The 15424-nt window shown below is 51.5% G+C and overlaps 6 protein-coding genes across 6 annotated transcripts; 3 read left to right on the forward strand and 3 right to left on the reverse strand.

The window, feature by feature from the left end:
- Positions 1–454: 454 nt before the first annotated feature.
- On the reverse strand, positions 455–1649 carry AYL99_08448 (hypothetical protein; the record flags this gene model as incomplete). Its single annotated transcript, XM_018839956.1, has 2 exons — positions 455–1369; positions 1431–1649. The coding sequence occupies 2 exons, from the start codon at positions 1647–1649 to the stop codon at positions 455–457; spliced, it is 1134 nt and encodes a 377-aa protein (XP_018691077.1).
- A 2583-nt stretch (positions 1650–4232) lies between these two features.
- Positions 4233–5013, forward strand: AYL99_08449 (hypothetical protein; the record flags this gene model as incomplete). Its single annotated transcript, XM_018839957.1, has 3 exons — positions 4233–4436; positions 4496–4654; positions 4714–5013. 3 exons carry the CDS (start codon positions 4233–4235, stop codon positions 5011–5013), a joined length of 663 nt encoding a protein of 220 aa, XP_018691078.1.
- A 482-nt stretch (positions 5014–5495) lies between these two features.
- Positions 5496–7136, forward strand: AYL99_08450 (hypothetical protein; the record flags this gene model as incomplete). Its single annotated transcript, XM_018839958.1, has 1 exon — positions 5496–7136. One exon carries the CDS (start codon positions 5496–5498, stop codon positions 7134–7136), a length of 1641 nt encoding a protein of 546 aa, XP_018691079.1.
- An 891-nt stretch (positions 7137–8027) lies between these two features.
- On the reverse strand, positions 8028–9445 carry AYL99_08451 (hypothetical protein; the record flags this gene model as incomplete). The annotated part of the gene is made up of 2 exons (XM_018839959.1): positions 8028–8942; positions 9059–9445. The coding sequence occupies 2 exons, from the start codon at positions 9443–9445 to the stop codon at positions 8028–8030; spliced, it is 1302 nt and encodes a 433-aa protein (XP_018691080.1).
- Positions 9446–10333: 888 nt separating this feature from the next.
- AYL99_08452 (hypothetical protein) lies at positions 10334–11741 on the forward strand (the record flags this gene model as incomplete). Its single annotated transcript, XM_018839960.1, has 2 exons — positions 10334–11163; positions 11327–11741. 2 exons carry the CDS (start codon positions 10334–10336, stop codon positions 11739–11741), a joined length of 1245 nt encoding a protein of 414 aa, XP_018691081.1.
- Positions 11742–12517: 776 nt separating this feature from the next.
- On the reverse strand, positions 12518–15116 carry AYL99_08453 (hypothetical protein; the record flags this gene model as incomplete). Its single annotated transcript, XM_018839961.1, has 4 exons — positions 12518–12531; positions 12594–14564; positions 14614–14730; positions 15053–15116. The coding sequence occupies 4 exons, from the start codon at positions 15114–15116 to the stop codon at positions 12518–12520; spliced, it is 2166 nt and encodes a 721-aa protein (XP_018691082.1).
- Between the last annotated feature and the right edge of the window lie 308 nt (positions 15117–15424).

Raw genomic sequence — 15424 nt, forward strand, 5'->3', positions numbered from 1 at the left:
CTGTGCCCCTTCCCATCTTATCCGATCATCTGCTTCCCAGGCTCGTAACGCCGCCCACTCATTCAGAACTCCGACACATGGCTGAGGACGGGGAAGACTATGCATCTGTCATCCGTGCAATTATTTGGCCAGGGTGCGTTGTGTGTGGCGCACGGGGCTATCTTGAAGAACCGGACTTTTGTCAAATACATGCGCGAAGAACTTATTCAAGAACCGACACCGGACAAGTCCTCCGTAGAACGTAGGGGGCAAGTTCGATAGTCCGCCGCGCAGTGATCCTCCTCTTACGCTCGAACAAAACACCTGCAATGCTCTGGGGTATCTCATAAAATGTATATTTGTGGCTTTGACTTTTCGTCCTGCCCTTCTCCTTTGTTGTCCAATTCGTCCCCGACTTCGGTAAACTGTGCGGGCTTTCGCTCGCCGAGGCCCTTTTCTCTATTGTTGGTTGGATTTACTGCGATTTTTCCTGCGCACCAGCTTCGACATCCGTATAGCCTGGCGGAGGAGGCAGTTCACTCTCGATCTGCGAATTCATGACCAAGGCATCCTTCTCTTCTTCATCAATCACGATCTCAACAACGCGAATATCGTGGCCTGCGTTACCCCGTCGGCCATTGCGGTGGAATTTGATCCATAGGTAGGAAATCATTTGGCCAACCAGCATACCGATGGCACTGGCCACGAGACCGCCAATGACTCCCAACAGGGCAGGGATGACGAAGAAACGTAGTGTTTGGTGAAGCATGTGGCCAAAGCGGTGGAAACGGTGATGCCGATGGTGGAGACCGTGACGGTGAGGGCCGCCCTTGTGATGGGCGTGATGAGCACCCTCACCGTCCATAGGACCAAATCCTTTGGGACCCTTGCGGCCACGGCAGCCCCTGCTGCCACCCCAAGCCTTGGTAGCCGCAGAAGCACGTGCTGTGGCCGCTTCCATGATTGCTTGGAGACGGGCGACGATGATGGCACGCAAACGGCAAAGAGACCATCTTGAGGTAGTGTCGCAAGTTGTGGCACCGGGTGTATCTTCAAAGGGGATCGTGCTTATACGGGCAATGGAGGTTTGGTCGGGGGTCTGGAGAAGATCGATGGTAATGGTGTCGACTTTTACAGGATAGCCTTGCAGACCAAGGATTGTAAACTGAATAGGGAGGATGGATTTGTCGGGTTCGTCCGCGGAGGTGATGGGCGTTAACCTCTCCCAAGCAAAGTCCAGTTGCACAGGATCTGTTTGTTGACCGTCTTCTACTCTTATCTGAGGGGCAGAGATGATATAGGGGAGAGAGGCGGTATCAAGGTCGGAGGAAAAGACAGGAAGGTCATTAATGGTCAGTCCAAGCTGAGAGTCGACGTCGAATTCGAGATGCTATCGAGAGGGCGCCGTCAGCATGATGGTCTCACTCTTCGAGACGAGGGCACGTGCTTACAATCTTGTTCTCGACATCTTCTTGCAGGTCGTCCGTGTCTTCAGTGCCAAAGTAGGGACATTCGGGGCAGTCAAGATCAACAGTGTGGCCAGTTGTGGCGAGGAGCGAGGCAAGTTCCGACTTTGCCTGCTTCGCAGCAGTTGCAACCTCCAGAGGCACCAGGAAGGCAGATGCCTCCAGGGCGAGAGAGGCAGCGACCAGCGCAGGCGTGATATACATGGTTGTTGCGGTGCAATCTGATACGATCGGAGGACCAAGAAGGGGAGATAAGATAGCGAGGGCGAGAGGAAGGGTGAGGCTTATAGCAAGGCAGGAGTAGAAGAACGGGAAGGAGGTTGTTGCGGGAAGAGCACAAGTCGTTGAAATTCCGTTTTGGGCGTGTTGCGGATGTGGCCGGATGTATATTTTGTGCAAGGTGCGCGGAAGGGATCAGCGCTGAGGAGTTGGCTGACGGGGTGATACGAGGTTGATGAGTGGTCGGGGGCCTTACGCTAACTTGTCGGATGCTTAGTATTCCTTACAAGTCTTTCCACACGTCCAAAAATGCACGCACTAAGACCGCTATCGGAGTTAGAAAGCAGCCGAGCCGAAGCACCCACAAGGGCAAATGGTGATGTCAGCACGGCCTTGGCTGTCACGTGTGGTCGTGTTAGTCGTGCAAGTTCCGCGTGCTCACATGATTCCAGCGACAGGTTAAGTCTCTTCGCGCAATGAAACATTTTTCTTTCAAACTTCTGAGCAATATGGATTCTGTCCCTTCCATGCCATGAGCCGGAAGAGAAGAAGTTTACTATTATACCGTTTCTCACATGATACAGCACACTAATTACTGTCACACATTGCAGTGCAAAAACTAAGTATACCCACTATCATTTCGCAAGCTTTTTGTCAACCGAAAACTCCGTCTGACATGGTATACTCAGTTATATGTTAATATATATCCCAAGCCTTGGACGAGCGTCAGCAAGGACGGGAAAGGAAAGGTTGATGTTCGGATTTTGGAAGTAATGGCTTCTCTGACGTTGAAAGGAGAATCATTTCTTTGGACTCGCTTTATGCGTCATTGTATTGTACCAGCAGCTGGGTGGCAGCAGCTTTAATCATAATGGCTGTAAACTTATCGACCGAATTCGTATCTTTAGCTACAGAGCTCTTGGCGCGATATTTGGACAAGTTCCTGCTCGGTATATCCAACGTAAAACAGGATTACGCGACCGGTCATCTATCGCTCTTCTTCGTGCTGTTGTTTTGAATATTCTCCTTTTGTCTCCCCCTCCTGTTCATCATTCACCACCAACTGACTCGCATCGGCCTTAGTGGTCGCTGCAATCCACGTGCCCTTCCCAACAACATGAGCTAATCACATCTGCTCATTCAGCAGGCAATTTTAATCAACTTTTAACGAAGATATATCAGATATCCTCGTCCAACGTCGCTCTTTAGGTAACAACAGACGAGGAGAAATACGTAAAGATGGTGCCACGACTCCCTCTGGCTTTTCCCAGAAGGATGTTCGCCCTCATTTTGGGCATATTATCAGGCAGTGTAATGGATAAAAGTCGACCTGCCAACGCGTTCCTGACAGGTACGGATAGCCCGCCCCAAGGTACAGAAAAGGCGTCGCCGAAATTTCTAGCCCACATGGATGACTGGTCGAGCTCTCTGGATTGGGAGGGAAAAAGGGAACCCAAACAAAGGGCAGCTTGAGCGTATATGAAACCAATTCGACCCCGACCACTGACTGTTCTCACCTCCGGGCTCAAAAGTTAACGAAGTGGGTTACCCGAGTGCTGAAACTTCGTTAATGACACGCTCTCGAAACTCAGCCTCAACGATTCACAATGTCTCGATGTATTCAGCAATCTCCTCGCATCCGTTTAATTACCTGTCTGAACCTCAGAAATTCTTTGTTGCTATTCGGTAAAAAGGGGAGGCACTTGTCTCAATCGATTGTTTTGAGCCAAAGTGCTTCCTTTCTTCCCATGCTGATTGTCAGGAATATGGAGACCTAGTGACAAGTATCGGTGCATCAAACCATGAGGACGTCGCCAATTGCCATAAATGGATGAAGGCAGAGCATACAAGGAGCACTCGCTCTTAATTTCGCTTTACAACGCCCAGAGGCTGACTTCCCTTCCTGGTAGGTACGGAAACACTCTGGCAGTGTCTCAAGCAGAGTCCAGCAGGACCTTCCGAGGTTAAGTACAGACGTCCAGAGTCAAAAGGCCCACGGTGAGACCAATCAATAATTCATCGACTTGTCCCGGATCAAGACTCCTGACGATTTGGAAAACTGGATTATGATCAAGCCCAAGACGCAATGACACCACAAAGACCTGAAAGTGTTGACTTTCATTATTCTAGGCCGCCGGCTTGAGGAGTTCTGAACCCTTGCTCGTGCACATTCTATGCTAGATCCGGGTATATTGTCCTATTTTCGGTATCTACTACTCAGACATGTTTGAGACTTTGGCAATCCTTCTCACTCTGGAGGGAGTTCTGGTCCTGCTTCTTTGTTTTGGCCTGTGTTCATGCTATGTTGTCTCCTCAAACATGCCAGAACCTCTCAAACATGCTGCCCAGGTGTATCAAAGGAACCTGGCACGGTACGTGTCAAGTTCATGAGCATCAAGGTTTATGAAGAAGCTGGTATCTGTACCAGGGAGGCATTTTTCCAGCATCACAGCTTATACACGGCAAGAATCCATCTCTGCAAAGAAACAGCAATCCACTACAGCCCTTTATCTGCTCGATCTTTCTTCCCACGGTGGTATCGACAAGTGTTCTAGAACAGTAACAAATATGACTGTCAGAGACGCCACGGAACAACCCATTGGTGAATCCGAATCAATAAATCTTGCGAAGCCAAGCCTACAAGAGTTGGAAGACACTGCACGGCATGTCATAGCCACCCTCAAATCCATACCAGGATATGAAAACCGAAAAATTGCGATAATCGGCGGCATGGCGCTATGGAACTTGTTTCCAGAAGGTCGCACGACAGAAGTGAGTATTCATAGCGACTGCTCCGTGGGAAAAATGGTTTTCTGATCGTATTTTACTAGGACGTTGACTTCGTTGTGACCGGACATAACGTTCCCAAGTCAATCAAAGAGAGACTAGTGACGCTCAAGAATGGTTCATTTGGGCAAACGGCGCAGAACTTTTTCTACCGACACCCAAGTGGAAAAGAAATCCAAATAGACATGGTTCCAGAGTTTCAGGTATTTCCGACCTCGATCTGGTGCATATGGGTTTGGTACTGACTGCCACCGCAATGTAGTGCCGCCACATTTCTTCCGTTGCCATGCCTGTGGCTTCATGGACCGAAAACCACAAACTCCCCTATGCCTCTGGACTTGACATTCTGGTCCTGAAAATATACTCATGTGGTCTTCGTGCTGACGATGCCAAGAAAAAGAAAGATGCTCAAGATGCAGCACAACTCTTGAACGCACTTCCCACCGAAGGACCCGTTGCCTTGGACGCTAATCAAAGGCAACTTGTGCAGGATGGGCTGGGCGCGATTCTCAAAGAGACTGGAACTGATATGGAATGGTGGCGGAGATACCTGGAGTTCTGAATAAAATGTGTCGCTTGGGGCAACAGAACCAAGTACGGAATGTGTTGTGAAAACGGATGGGCCATGGTAGGGTGGGTTCGGAAATGTGATGTGGGAAAAGGGAATTGCCATGGGGAGGGCCTAGGGGTGACTGGGATAGAATGAACTATCGGCTTAGGACAGGTCTTTGTTTGGTGTAGGGCAGTCACCTCGCCTTGTCTCGAGAGATCGCGTGACCAATTGAAAACAGCATTCCTTTGGCAAACACAAAAGGCGGCTGACTGTTCGCAGTGTCTTGGGGAAGGATAAATCCAAATTCTACTGAAGGCTACCATTGAGTGAAGTCACTTCATTATTCGAGGCAACTACATGCGTCCACTCCTTGCAGATATATAATGCTCACGTGCTTTTGATGGTAACGTTCAAAAATTCCTCCTCGGTGAAGAACTTCACGATAAGTAGTTTGTCTTCAACCACCTCTTCTCGTGTACTCCCTATTCATTATGGCACTATTCCAGATTGTATCCGACTTGCACTTGGAGAGCCCTTCTGCATATGAAACGTACCCCATCGAACGGAAGGCACCGTATCTGGCTCTCCTCGGCGACATTGGAAACGTCAAAGACGAGGGATTTTTTAGATTCCTCGTGGCGCAGCTCAAGGAGTTCGACCATGTCCTCTTCCTTTTCGGTAACCACGAACCATATGGTTTCAGCTGGAAGGCCTCCGAGCAGCGGATGGCGGCTTTCTGTAAGAAGGTCGAAGAGTGTCGCAAGATTGAGACGGTCAACACGCCGGCGGACGGAAAGCTGGGTGAGTTTGTCTGGCTCAACCGGACCGTCTACGAAGTGAACAACGATGTGACAATCCTAGGCTGCACGCTGTTCTCCAAAGTGGATCCATCCAAGCAGGACGCCTTGTCCCAGGGCCTCAATGATTTTATAAAGATCAATAATGACTGTGAAAGCCCCGACAACAACGACAAAAATCCACAGAAACAACGACAGAAATTCGCAGCGAGGACAAAAATCCCTGGTGGCAACAACAAGTTCCATAAGACCGACAAGAATGTCCCGAAGCCGGTGCGAGAGTCTAGTCTGAAACAGATTGTAGCATCTGGTAGACAGATAATGAAATCACAAGGACAACGACAAAATCCACAAGATGAGGATCAAGTCCCCAAGGATGAAGTCCACAAGGACGACGACAAAGTCCACAAGGATAAAGTGCCAAAGGACGACGACAAAATCCACAAGGACGACAATAAGACCTCCACGATAGCGGCAAGGCCTACAATAACGACAAGAGACCCCAGATTCCAACGACGAAATCCACAATGTAGAGCCGAAATCCATGGGGAGAAAGAGAAGAAGAAGTGGACAGTTGAGGAACACTGCGCAGCGCATAAAAAGGACCTAGATTGGCTCAACGAGCAGGTGGGAGCAATCTCTGAAAAGAATCCGAATCGCAAGATCGTTATCTTCACCCACCACAGCCCCAGCGTGGCCGACGGAACCTACGATGAGGCTCACAAGGGGAGCGCCATATCGTCTGGCTTCTCCACCGACCTGTCCAAGGAAATGTGTTGGAATAATCCGCAAGTCAAGCTCTGGGCTTTCGGCCACACGCACTATAACTTCGACATGGTTATGGTGAGCCGCGGCACGGGCGGCGATACCGGCGGTGACATAGGCGGCGACACTAAAAACGACATTAAGAAGAGGCTTCTCACCAACCAGAAAGGCTACTATGCCTATGAACAGCGTTCCAGCGGTCTCCCATTCTGTCCGGAAAAGGTCTATGATTTGAACAATGTTTTTGGCGACGACCCTGAAGACAAGACTGAAGACAAGACTGAAGACAAGACTGAAGACAAGACTGAAGACAAGACTGAGGACAAGACTGAGGACAAGACTGAGGACAAGACTGAGGACAAGACTGAGGACAAGACTGAGGACAAGACTGAGGACAAGACTGAGGACAAGACTGAGGACGAGATTGACCCATCCTTTAAAGACTTCCTTGATAATCTATTTGGAAAACGAAAAGATAGTTCTCCAGCGGGAACGGCGCCCTCTTACGAGCCAACAGGGAAGGACAACGACACGATTTATACAGGGACAGGTGACGGGCAAAAAGGCTGAGTGAGCAGCGCGGAGAGGAGGCGGTAAGTACAGAAAAAGAATTGTTCGAGCAAGGGGGGGTTCAGGGTTCTTCACAAGAAAACAACCAAAAAAATCTGTCTTTTCTGCTTTTCTGCCTCTTCTGTCTTTGTTTTAAATATCGGAAGTTGGACGGGGCCTAGCAGATAGTCCAAGGGATACTTGATGGGAAGAACCGAACTGATCCGTAATCCAATAATGAATTCCGTCACCAACTCATTATCCATTAACTCGTGCGGATATAAGAGAAGAGACCAATGTCCTTTCCCCAACTCAAATCAAGCCGAAGCACAGAACGCCTGGGTCATGACATCCCCCATACGTACATAAAAGTGCCAATTCCTGAACAAGACGGACGGTAGCAAGGGATCAATCACAATTGGGATTTTCCTCCTTTGTTATTAGCAGCTATGGGATCACATATGCCAGCCAGCCAGTTGGTTTACCGTGTTACGAGTTGATAGCTCCTCGAGTCGTGATTTGTTGCGTGAACTAACTACACTATACGTGTGCAGATTCCCTTTCCCGCTCCAGCCTCGCCAAGCCCTACGTTGGGAGTCGGGGTACTCGTATAGTGTATGTATTTGAGCATAGAATATGTACCTACATATATACTTCCACGAGAAGGGACGTCAGGTTGACTTGGGTCTCAGAACTACCTATCCTCTTGTTCCAGAGCGACAAATGCTATTAGACGTTTAATAGTATTTCGATTTGACGGGTAGCTAGAGAAACAAACTTCTGTTTGTGAGGCCTCGCTCTCCCGGACGCAATGTAATTCGACGCCTTTGTACTCCCCCCTGGAAGGGCTTACTCTACAATGACCTATGTTCAAGGGAGGAGAGTGGATATGGATGTATCAGTTGTCTTCCTTTACAGCCGCAATATTTCTCCGTTCGCATTGATTCCACCGCGAAACAACTCCTCAATCACTTTCCCCCTCACCACCGTTTGCTCAACAATCCCTTCTACATGTTTCGGCTCGACCCGGCCATACCAGATTCCCATACCCCGGAGCGGATGCGGTGGTGGTACACCAGAAGCTCGCCGAGACATGTCAGACGACGGAAATTGATGATCAGAGGTTGTGCGGCGAGCAGTGGTAAACGTCGGGGGGATGTACACGATCACATTCCCTGCCCATTTATGCCCTCCCACATGAGATATCATGCCCACATTAACATGGGCCTGTATGGAATCGGAGGTCGAAGCATCCATGGTGGAGATGGAGGACAGCGTGGCGTCGTCTAATGACTGACCTCCTGATGCGGCTCCACTGGAAACATCGACCTCGGACGCGACGAAGTCTCCGGGTGATGGCGGAGTGACGAGCTTCACTCCATGTTCGTCTCGCCCCCGCTGATTGATGTATCTTCTGAATTCCTCATGCAAGAACGGACCCAGTATTCCACATCGGCTGTCCCTCTGATGGTGGCTGCAGATCAATATCGTTGGATTCGTGATCGGCCAGCTGTGGAATTTCGAGGCTGCCGTCGCATCTCGAGTTTTCGCTGTTCGTTCCTGTTCGGAGATGTCTTTGTAGATGGGATGTAGTCTGTTGGGCTCCGGGAGGAGGAAGCCATGGACGAAGTCGTCTAGTCTTCCTGGGCCAGAGTTTGCGGAGGATTCTCTGCTCCGAGTGAAAGGCACCAGGTGTCTAACCCGCCGAAATGCCGGGAAAACAAGAGCCTCCACACCTTCGAAACTGCCAGTGTCTCGATCTTGGCTCTTTCCTGGTTCCGACGGGGGTGTGAACGAGGAAGTATTAATGAGGATATTGTTGTAGGGCTAAACATCAGTCCTTGTGTAAGTCAGCCGAATCTCGTCTCGTCGCGTCATATCATTTCCCCAGCTCTTTTCTCCAGACACGGGAACCCAAGGCAGCCCTCGCGAACACGACTTACATCGTGGAATTGTCCATGCCTCCCCAGCAACGCCTTGACATCCCCCACCACCTTGCCCCAAGCAGTGCCGTTCTGGTGTTCATCTTCTATCCTGGAGGTCCAATCCGACTGACCTGTGGAGATAAGCAGGTGCTGTGCATAGGGGGACATGGAGCCATTGAGGTTCTTCGTTCGGTCGATTTCGAGGTCTAACTTGGGAGAAGAGCGGCATGGACACGTTGGTTCGGGACATGTCTCGACGACAGGGAACGGAGGAGCTCTGACTGTGGTGATGTTACGGTGGCGGCACGATGAAGAGGTCACGTAGCGTGTGAGTGAGCGAGTCGTCGTGCCCGCAGGCGCGGAGGAGCCGGAAAAGCCAAAAAGTGGCGGGCTCAGTCGAGGCATAGCATCGAGGGGTTGTCGTGGAGTTTCAGACGCAATCTATAGAGGAGAGGATATATCAGAAACAGAAAGGAGGAGATTTCAAGGTCACTCGACACGTTTACAGTCTCTGTCGACTTGCCTGGTCGACGAACATTGATGTCAACTAATAATGAAATATAAGTAAAACCCGCGCGCGTCTCGGCCGATGAGCTCGGTCAGAAATGACCCGTCAACCCCTCGCCCGAGTTTCTTGACGATAGCAGGTGTTTTCTCTCCGCCCACATCTTTGTCCCGACATTGGGCTTTCACATTCGTCTGTGCATTGGGGGCGGCGATGATGATAGTGGCTCTATGATTCCGTTTAGGTCACCGTGCCACTGATCCTCTGCTGAGAGAGGAAAGAAAAACCTTTACTCGGATCAAGGAACCAATTCACACCTCATGGAAGACACGTCAAGTGAAGGGGTCTTCCCCATAATCAACTCCAAATCAGGATCACTCGACTGTCCGGTGGAGGACTTTATTGCTCGCGAAATATCGTGTCTATGCGGATCTGGTCGCAGCAAGAGCCCTTACTGGATTGGGCATAAAAGACCGTATGGGAAGACTGTTCTGGCCCTCTGCCCGCGCAATGGAGCTTGGCCGGTTACCCAATCGCGCCAAAAAGTCCAAGCTCGCCATCAATGATGGGTGGCAACTCGAGAAACGTCCTCATCTGGCAATCAGGACACTGGCTTGGGCCGCTTGTTCTCACACAACAACATGGACGATAAATACGGAAGTACTAAGATAACATGTTCCCCAACCTTGACATCAAGCCATTGCATGCTCGCTCAGTCCCCAAGACCTCTTCTTGAACCTTAAACTCACTTCCTTTATCGAACTCTGATCAAACAACCACTCTCCACCATGGCTATCCTCGACTACCTCGGGTTGGGCCGCCAGACGGCAGCAGCAGCAGCCAAGGACGAATCCAAAAGCCCTGTCCGTGCTCTCCCTGCAAGCTGGTACACGTCTGAAGAAATGTACCAACTCGAACGACGGGCCATCTTTTCCAAGCGATGGATGCTCATCACGCACAAGACGAGATTCGGCCAAGCAGGCGACTACCTGAAGTTCGACATCGCGGGCTACGAGTTCGTGCTGAGCCGGGATCGCAAGGGCGACATCCACGGCTTCCACAACGTCTGCCGCCACCGCGCGTTCCCCGTCGTCGAAAGCGAGGGAGGCACGGCCAAGATCTTCGCGTGCAAGTACCACGGCTGGTCGTACGGGCTGGACGGCAAGCTCGCCAAGGCGCCCAAGTACGACGAGCTGGCGCACTTCGACAAGGCCCAGAACGGGCTGTTCTCGATCCACGTGCGCGTCGACGCCTGCGGCTTCATCTGGGTCAACCTGGACAGCAGCGCGACCCCCGAGGTGCCGTGGGAGCAGGACTTTGACGGCGTCGACGCCCAGCAGCGCTACTCGGTGTACAACTTCGACGACTACGTCCTCGACCACGAGTACCGGCTCGACGGCGCCTACAACTGGAAGATCCTGGCCGACAACTTCAACGAGTGCTACCACTGCCCCACCGCGCACCCGGATATCCCGACCCTGGCCGACATCGAGACGCACGACGTGGCCGGCGTGGACGGCTACATCACGCACCAGTCGACACCGACTGAGGAGCAGAAGCGGCTTGGCATGGCCATCGCCAGCACATATTTCTTCCCGAACGTTTCCATTTCTGTTCTGTAAGTTTTTCGTTCTTTCTTTGCGCATTCCCTTCCCTTTTTTTTCTCTTATCTCCCTCTCCCCCTCCTCTCTCTCTCTCTCTCTCCAATGCAGACAGATATCCCGGGGAAGGTTGAGGAAGAGACTAATCAAAGAACCCTCCATGCACTCGCGACATTACAGACCGCACTTCATCATGCTCCAGCGCTTCCTGCCCAACGGGCCGAAGAGCTCCGCGATGCACTACCAGATCTTCCGCAACAAGACCTCGTCCGACGAGGACTTCCAGCGCATCCACCAGCTGTACGCGCGCGTCGTGTCCGAGGACAAGATCCTCTGCGAGCTCGCGCAGAAGAACCTCAACGCCGGCGTCTTCGTCAACGGCCAGATGCACCCGCGCCTCGAGAAGGGCCCGCTGTACTTCCAGCAGCGCGCGCGCGAGGCCATCCGGGAGCACGTCGCCCAGGAGAAGGCCGCCGGGCGTGAGATCTGGCCCGCGCGCCAGCGCCTGCCCGGCGACGCTGCCGTGAGTAAAGAGGACGAGGACCTGTGCTCCGGGCTCAGCTGTCAGGCAGAACAGCCTGGCCTGGCGTGGTGAGATGGACGTGTTTAGGAGAGTGGCACACGGGCCGATCGAATTGGTCCCTCAAACACATTTACATATAGTGTTCTGCTCAGGATACAAGTGTTCTCGGCGAGTTTAGGGTTCCAGGCTCTGGAAGGAGACTAGTAACGATGATTTCCGTGGGGAGTGATAGGCGTGAGAAATGGTCTGGAGAGAATTCTAGCATATCTACGTAGCATGAATCTATGCGTAATGCTTTGAAATTTGTTGGAACGCCAATTTTCCGTCCTCTAGAAGAAGAAAAAAATATACTCAATGCTCCGATGGCCTCCACGAAGTCTCAGGGACTTCGAAGCCCAGCGGCCAAGAATGCTTCATCTCTCGTGTCACATACACCAATATATCCACACGGTGGCGGCAATCGATATGTATTACTTGTGGCTGTTTCCAGGCCTTGTTGTGAAGGCGGAAGATGGTCTTGATGGGCACGTTGTACATTTTCAGCCTCTTCGGATTGCGGTGCATATACAGTATGTACCGTCTTCGCCCGATCCAGAGATACACCTTCCGGCACTCTTATCAGCTGGCAACTGTTAGTTCCAAAGTGCCTAGAAGGCAGAACAAGCCAAGCCGTCTTCACAGGACGGCCGAGGCGGGCGCCGGGCCGCAAAGGACGTACTTTTTCTCCTTTTTTGGTTAGTGGCACCTATGGAGGCCCACCCCGGCAGCCTTGCGCCGTGTCGGCCGATCATGTGCTGAACCCGGAGTCTGATCTATACCAATCATTGTCTTCGGATCGATAACGTCCTTCATCCAAGTGGCACTGTAGACGATCAGTCTTGCCATTGGTCATGGACTGTGGCTCACGACGCCACAGAAACTTACCTTGCCATTTCCAGTCTTCCATAACTTTTAACCAGTGCAGCTCCCCTCTGACTGTGTAATGTAGATGGCCTGCCCTCGTGATGTTGTCGATCCCTTTCTTGAAAGCCAACGAGTCTGGGAAGTTGGACGCCGGCATAGGGGCACTTGTTACCGCATTGCATCGACATCGACGGCTTCCTTCCTCGCGGTCCTGAGAAGATGCAACGGACTCAGCGTCCGGCAGGGTATCCATGGACGGGCTGATTCCTGTCGACCTCCCACGAGAAGCACCGCAGCTAGGGCATGCTCCAAGCTGTGCTTCGAATGCATCTTTCCTCCGCCAGACTTCCTTTGTGACGTTCTGGCACCTGTGCAGACTCGGAAGCGGCATGCGCTTGGCCATGGCATCCCACCTCTGACATACCCAGTCGCGATCGTCTTCATCAAAGGCCTCGCCACCAATCGCCATGAGAGGGAATGTCTGTATGACAATTGTTCGAGATGAAGCAGGTGTAGTTGCGAGGTAGATTAACACTTTTTCTGCAAGTTCCCAAAACGAATGAGCCCATGGGAGCTCCGGTACCGCATGCCGAAGCAGCAATAACGCTGCCCAGCGATATGCCTCAGCTGTCTGTATGATATCAGAAATGTGAGATGGTACACTGCCTGACCGCTGTGGGTCAAAAGAAGGACTCCAGCTCTCGATTGCTGTCCATAGTTCTGCGGCTCTAGAAATAATGGACGGGGAGTTGCGTTTTTCAGTTCTCCGTCGAACAGCTCTGATGATATCGGTCAAACCGGCAATCAATGGGAACAGCGTGACTGCACAACCGAGGAGTGGATCAAGCTGCTGTTCGGCAGGCAAGCGCTCCAGCTGAATATAGGCTGTCACGGAATCCAGGTCAATAGACTCGCCATCGTCCGAGGTCGTCAGGCGAAGCAAAACGGCCTTATACACCCAAGTGCGTGCCAGGAAACTCAAACGATCTTGCTCGTCACTGGTCAGTCTCGTAATCCTGTCCTTGTCGAAGGCTTCTTGAAGGATCCTTCCAGCAATTCTAACATGGTCGACACCAGAGGATAGTGATTGGTTGTCCCATGCTTCTGCAAAGCCAAGGGCTAATCTCGCGGCTAGAGAGGCTTCAAGAGTCGTATCAGATTGGTCTTGTGTGAAAGCCTGCAGGCTGGCGTGAAAGTGGCTGGAGCCAGACACGCCGAACTCCGGGTGTGAATTACTCAGGTACAAGTATGTCATTGCTGCAAGAGCATGGTAAAGCACTGGACACCTCTCAGCCAACGGCCACACGTGGATAGTCCACGGATTAGTAGTTCGATCGTCCTTAATGGAGAGAACATGACAGAGGTGCTTATCGAAAAGTTGCTTGACAGTCTTGGGAGTGTCCGGGAGCGATGAATACAGGTCGCTCCGAATAGCATCATCTTCAGAGTTATGATGTCGCCGGCTAATTCCCGGGGGGGAACAAGCAGATGCAGTGTGCAGATGGCTAGAGAATGGCTCTAGGCTGCGGTCATGATTTTTCAGCTCCCGAAAGTCCTGTGCTGTGTCTTGAGGTGACGAAATCAAGCCGGATAAGTCGGGCGCTTTCTCTTTTCGTAGATGGATTGCATGGGCTTCGATGCCTTCCAGTCCATGGGTTGATTGAGTATCGACGGGAGAACCCAACTCGGGAGGCACATTGAGATGGATATTGCTATCGCCCAGGAAGAAGTCGACGTTGAAATCAACATCCGCAAAGTCGAACAGATGATCCTGTGGCAATGACTGCCATAGATGCTCTTCCTGAGTCCGAGGCGATAGGATGTTGTTGGTCCTTGCGATTCCCTTTGACAAACTCGTTTCAGCCTGTAGAGATGGTGCCGTATTGTGGTCATCCAGGTTAACATTCTCGTAGGTTGGTCCGGGAATTTGTTCAATGGAAATCGTCTCTGAGCTCTGATGTTGCCTTTCTGCGAAGTAGTCAATGACGCGATCTACATGAACAGATCAGTGCACGGCAAGTGCAACAAGAACTGAGCGTACCTTCGAGCCGGCTACGTTTCTGCGGCTGTTCTCCCACCACCTTCCACTTGAGGCTTCTGACGTACCCACCGCACTCGACGCCTCTGTCTATGCACTGCGAGCAGGAGGGTTTGGATTCTATAACTAGTCAGTATCCTCGTGGACGCGGCAAAAAGGCCATAGACGGATGATCATAGGGCTCCATGGCCGAGATCAAAGGGTGTCGCGTGCATATTGAATATCGGTTTTTCCAGGCAATACCTTGGGCTCTCAAATTAAACTAGTACTCACCATCGCACTTCACCCGCCTTGCCTTGCAGGTATTGCATCCTAACAGTGAAAGCACTCCTTAGCGATCCATTCGCCTTAAGTTGCACCGACCTCAAACCAGGGAGCAGCCTACCGGTACGGCTCTTTGGATGTCTGCGCTTCGAGATGGTGCTTTCCTGTCTCTGCTCACCATTGCTGCTGGTAGACTTAGGAGAGTGAGGACGATTTGCCTGCTGGTCTTCGGCTCCAGGCATGGAAAAGGCATACACAGGCCTCGGCAGGTTCAAAAAACCACTGAATGATCGATTTTACTGTAAAGAGCGACCTTATCTCACTATCGCTGTCGCTCGTGGGTCAGCATAGATATATCTGTATGGGTCTGGATGATAGCGGAGGAGTAGGGATCGGGACCCGGCAGCCGCTGCCGACGGCCAGGCTTTGAAGCTTTGGATCGCCATGCCTTTATGGGCCTAGATAGCTCGATAAAGGTCAGCTGGTATGATTGGTCAGAGTGCAATTAGGGCGCGGGATGCCGTCTCGTTCCAGGCTATCGATGGTAATC

This window comes from Fonsecaea erecta (assembly GCF_001651985.1).
Source record: "Fonsecaea erecta strain CBS 125763 chromosome Unknown Scaff7, whole genome shotgun sequence".
NCBI lineage: Eukaryota > Fungi > Ascomycota > Eurotiomycetes > Chaetothyriales > Herpotrichiellaceae > Fonsecaea > Fonsecaea erecta.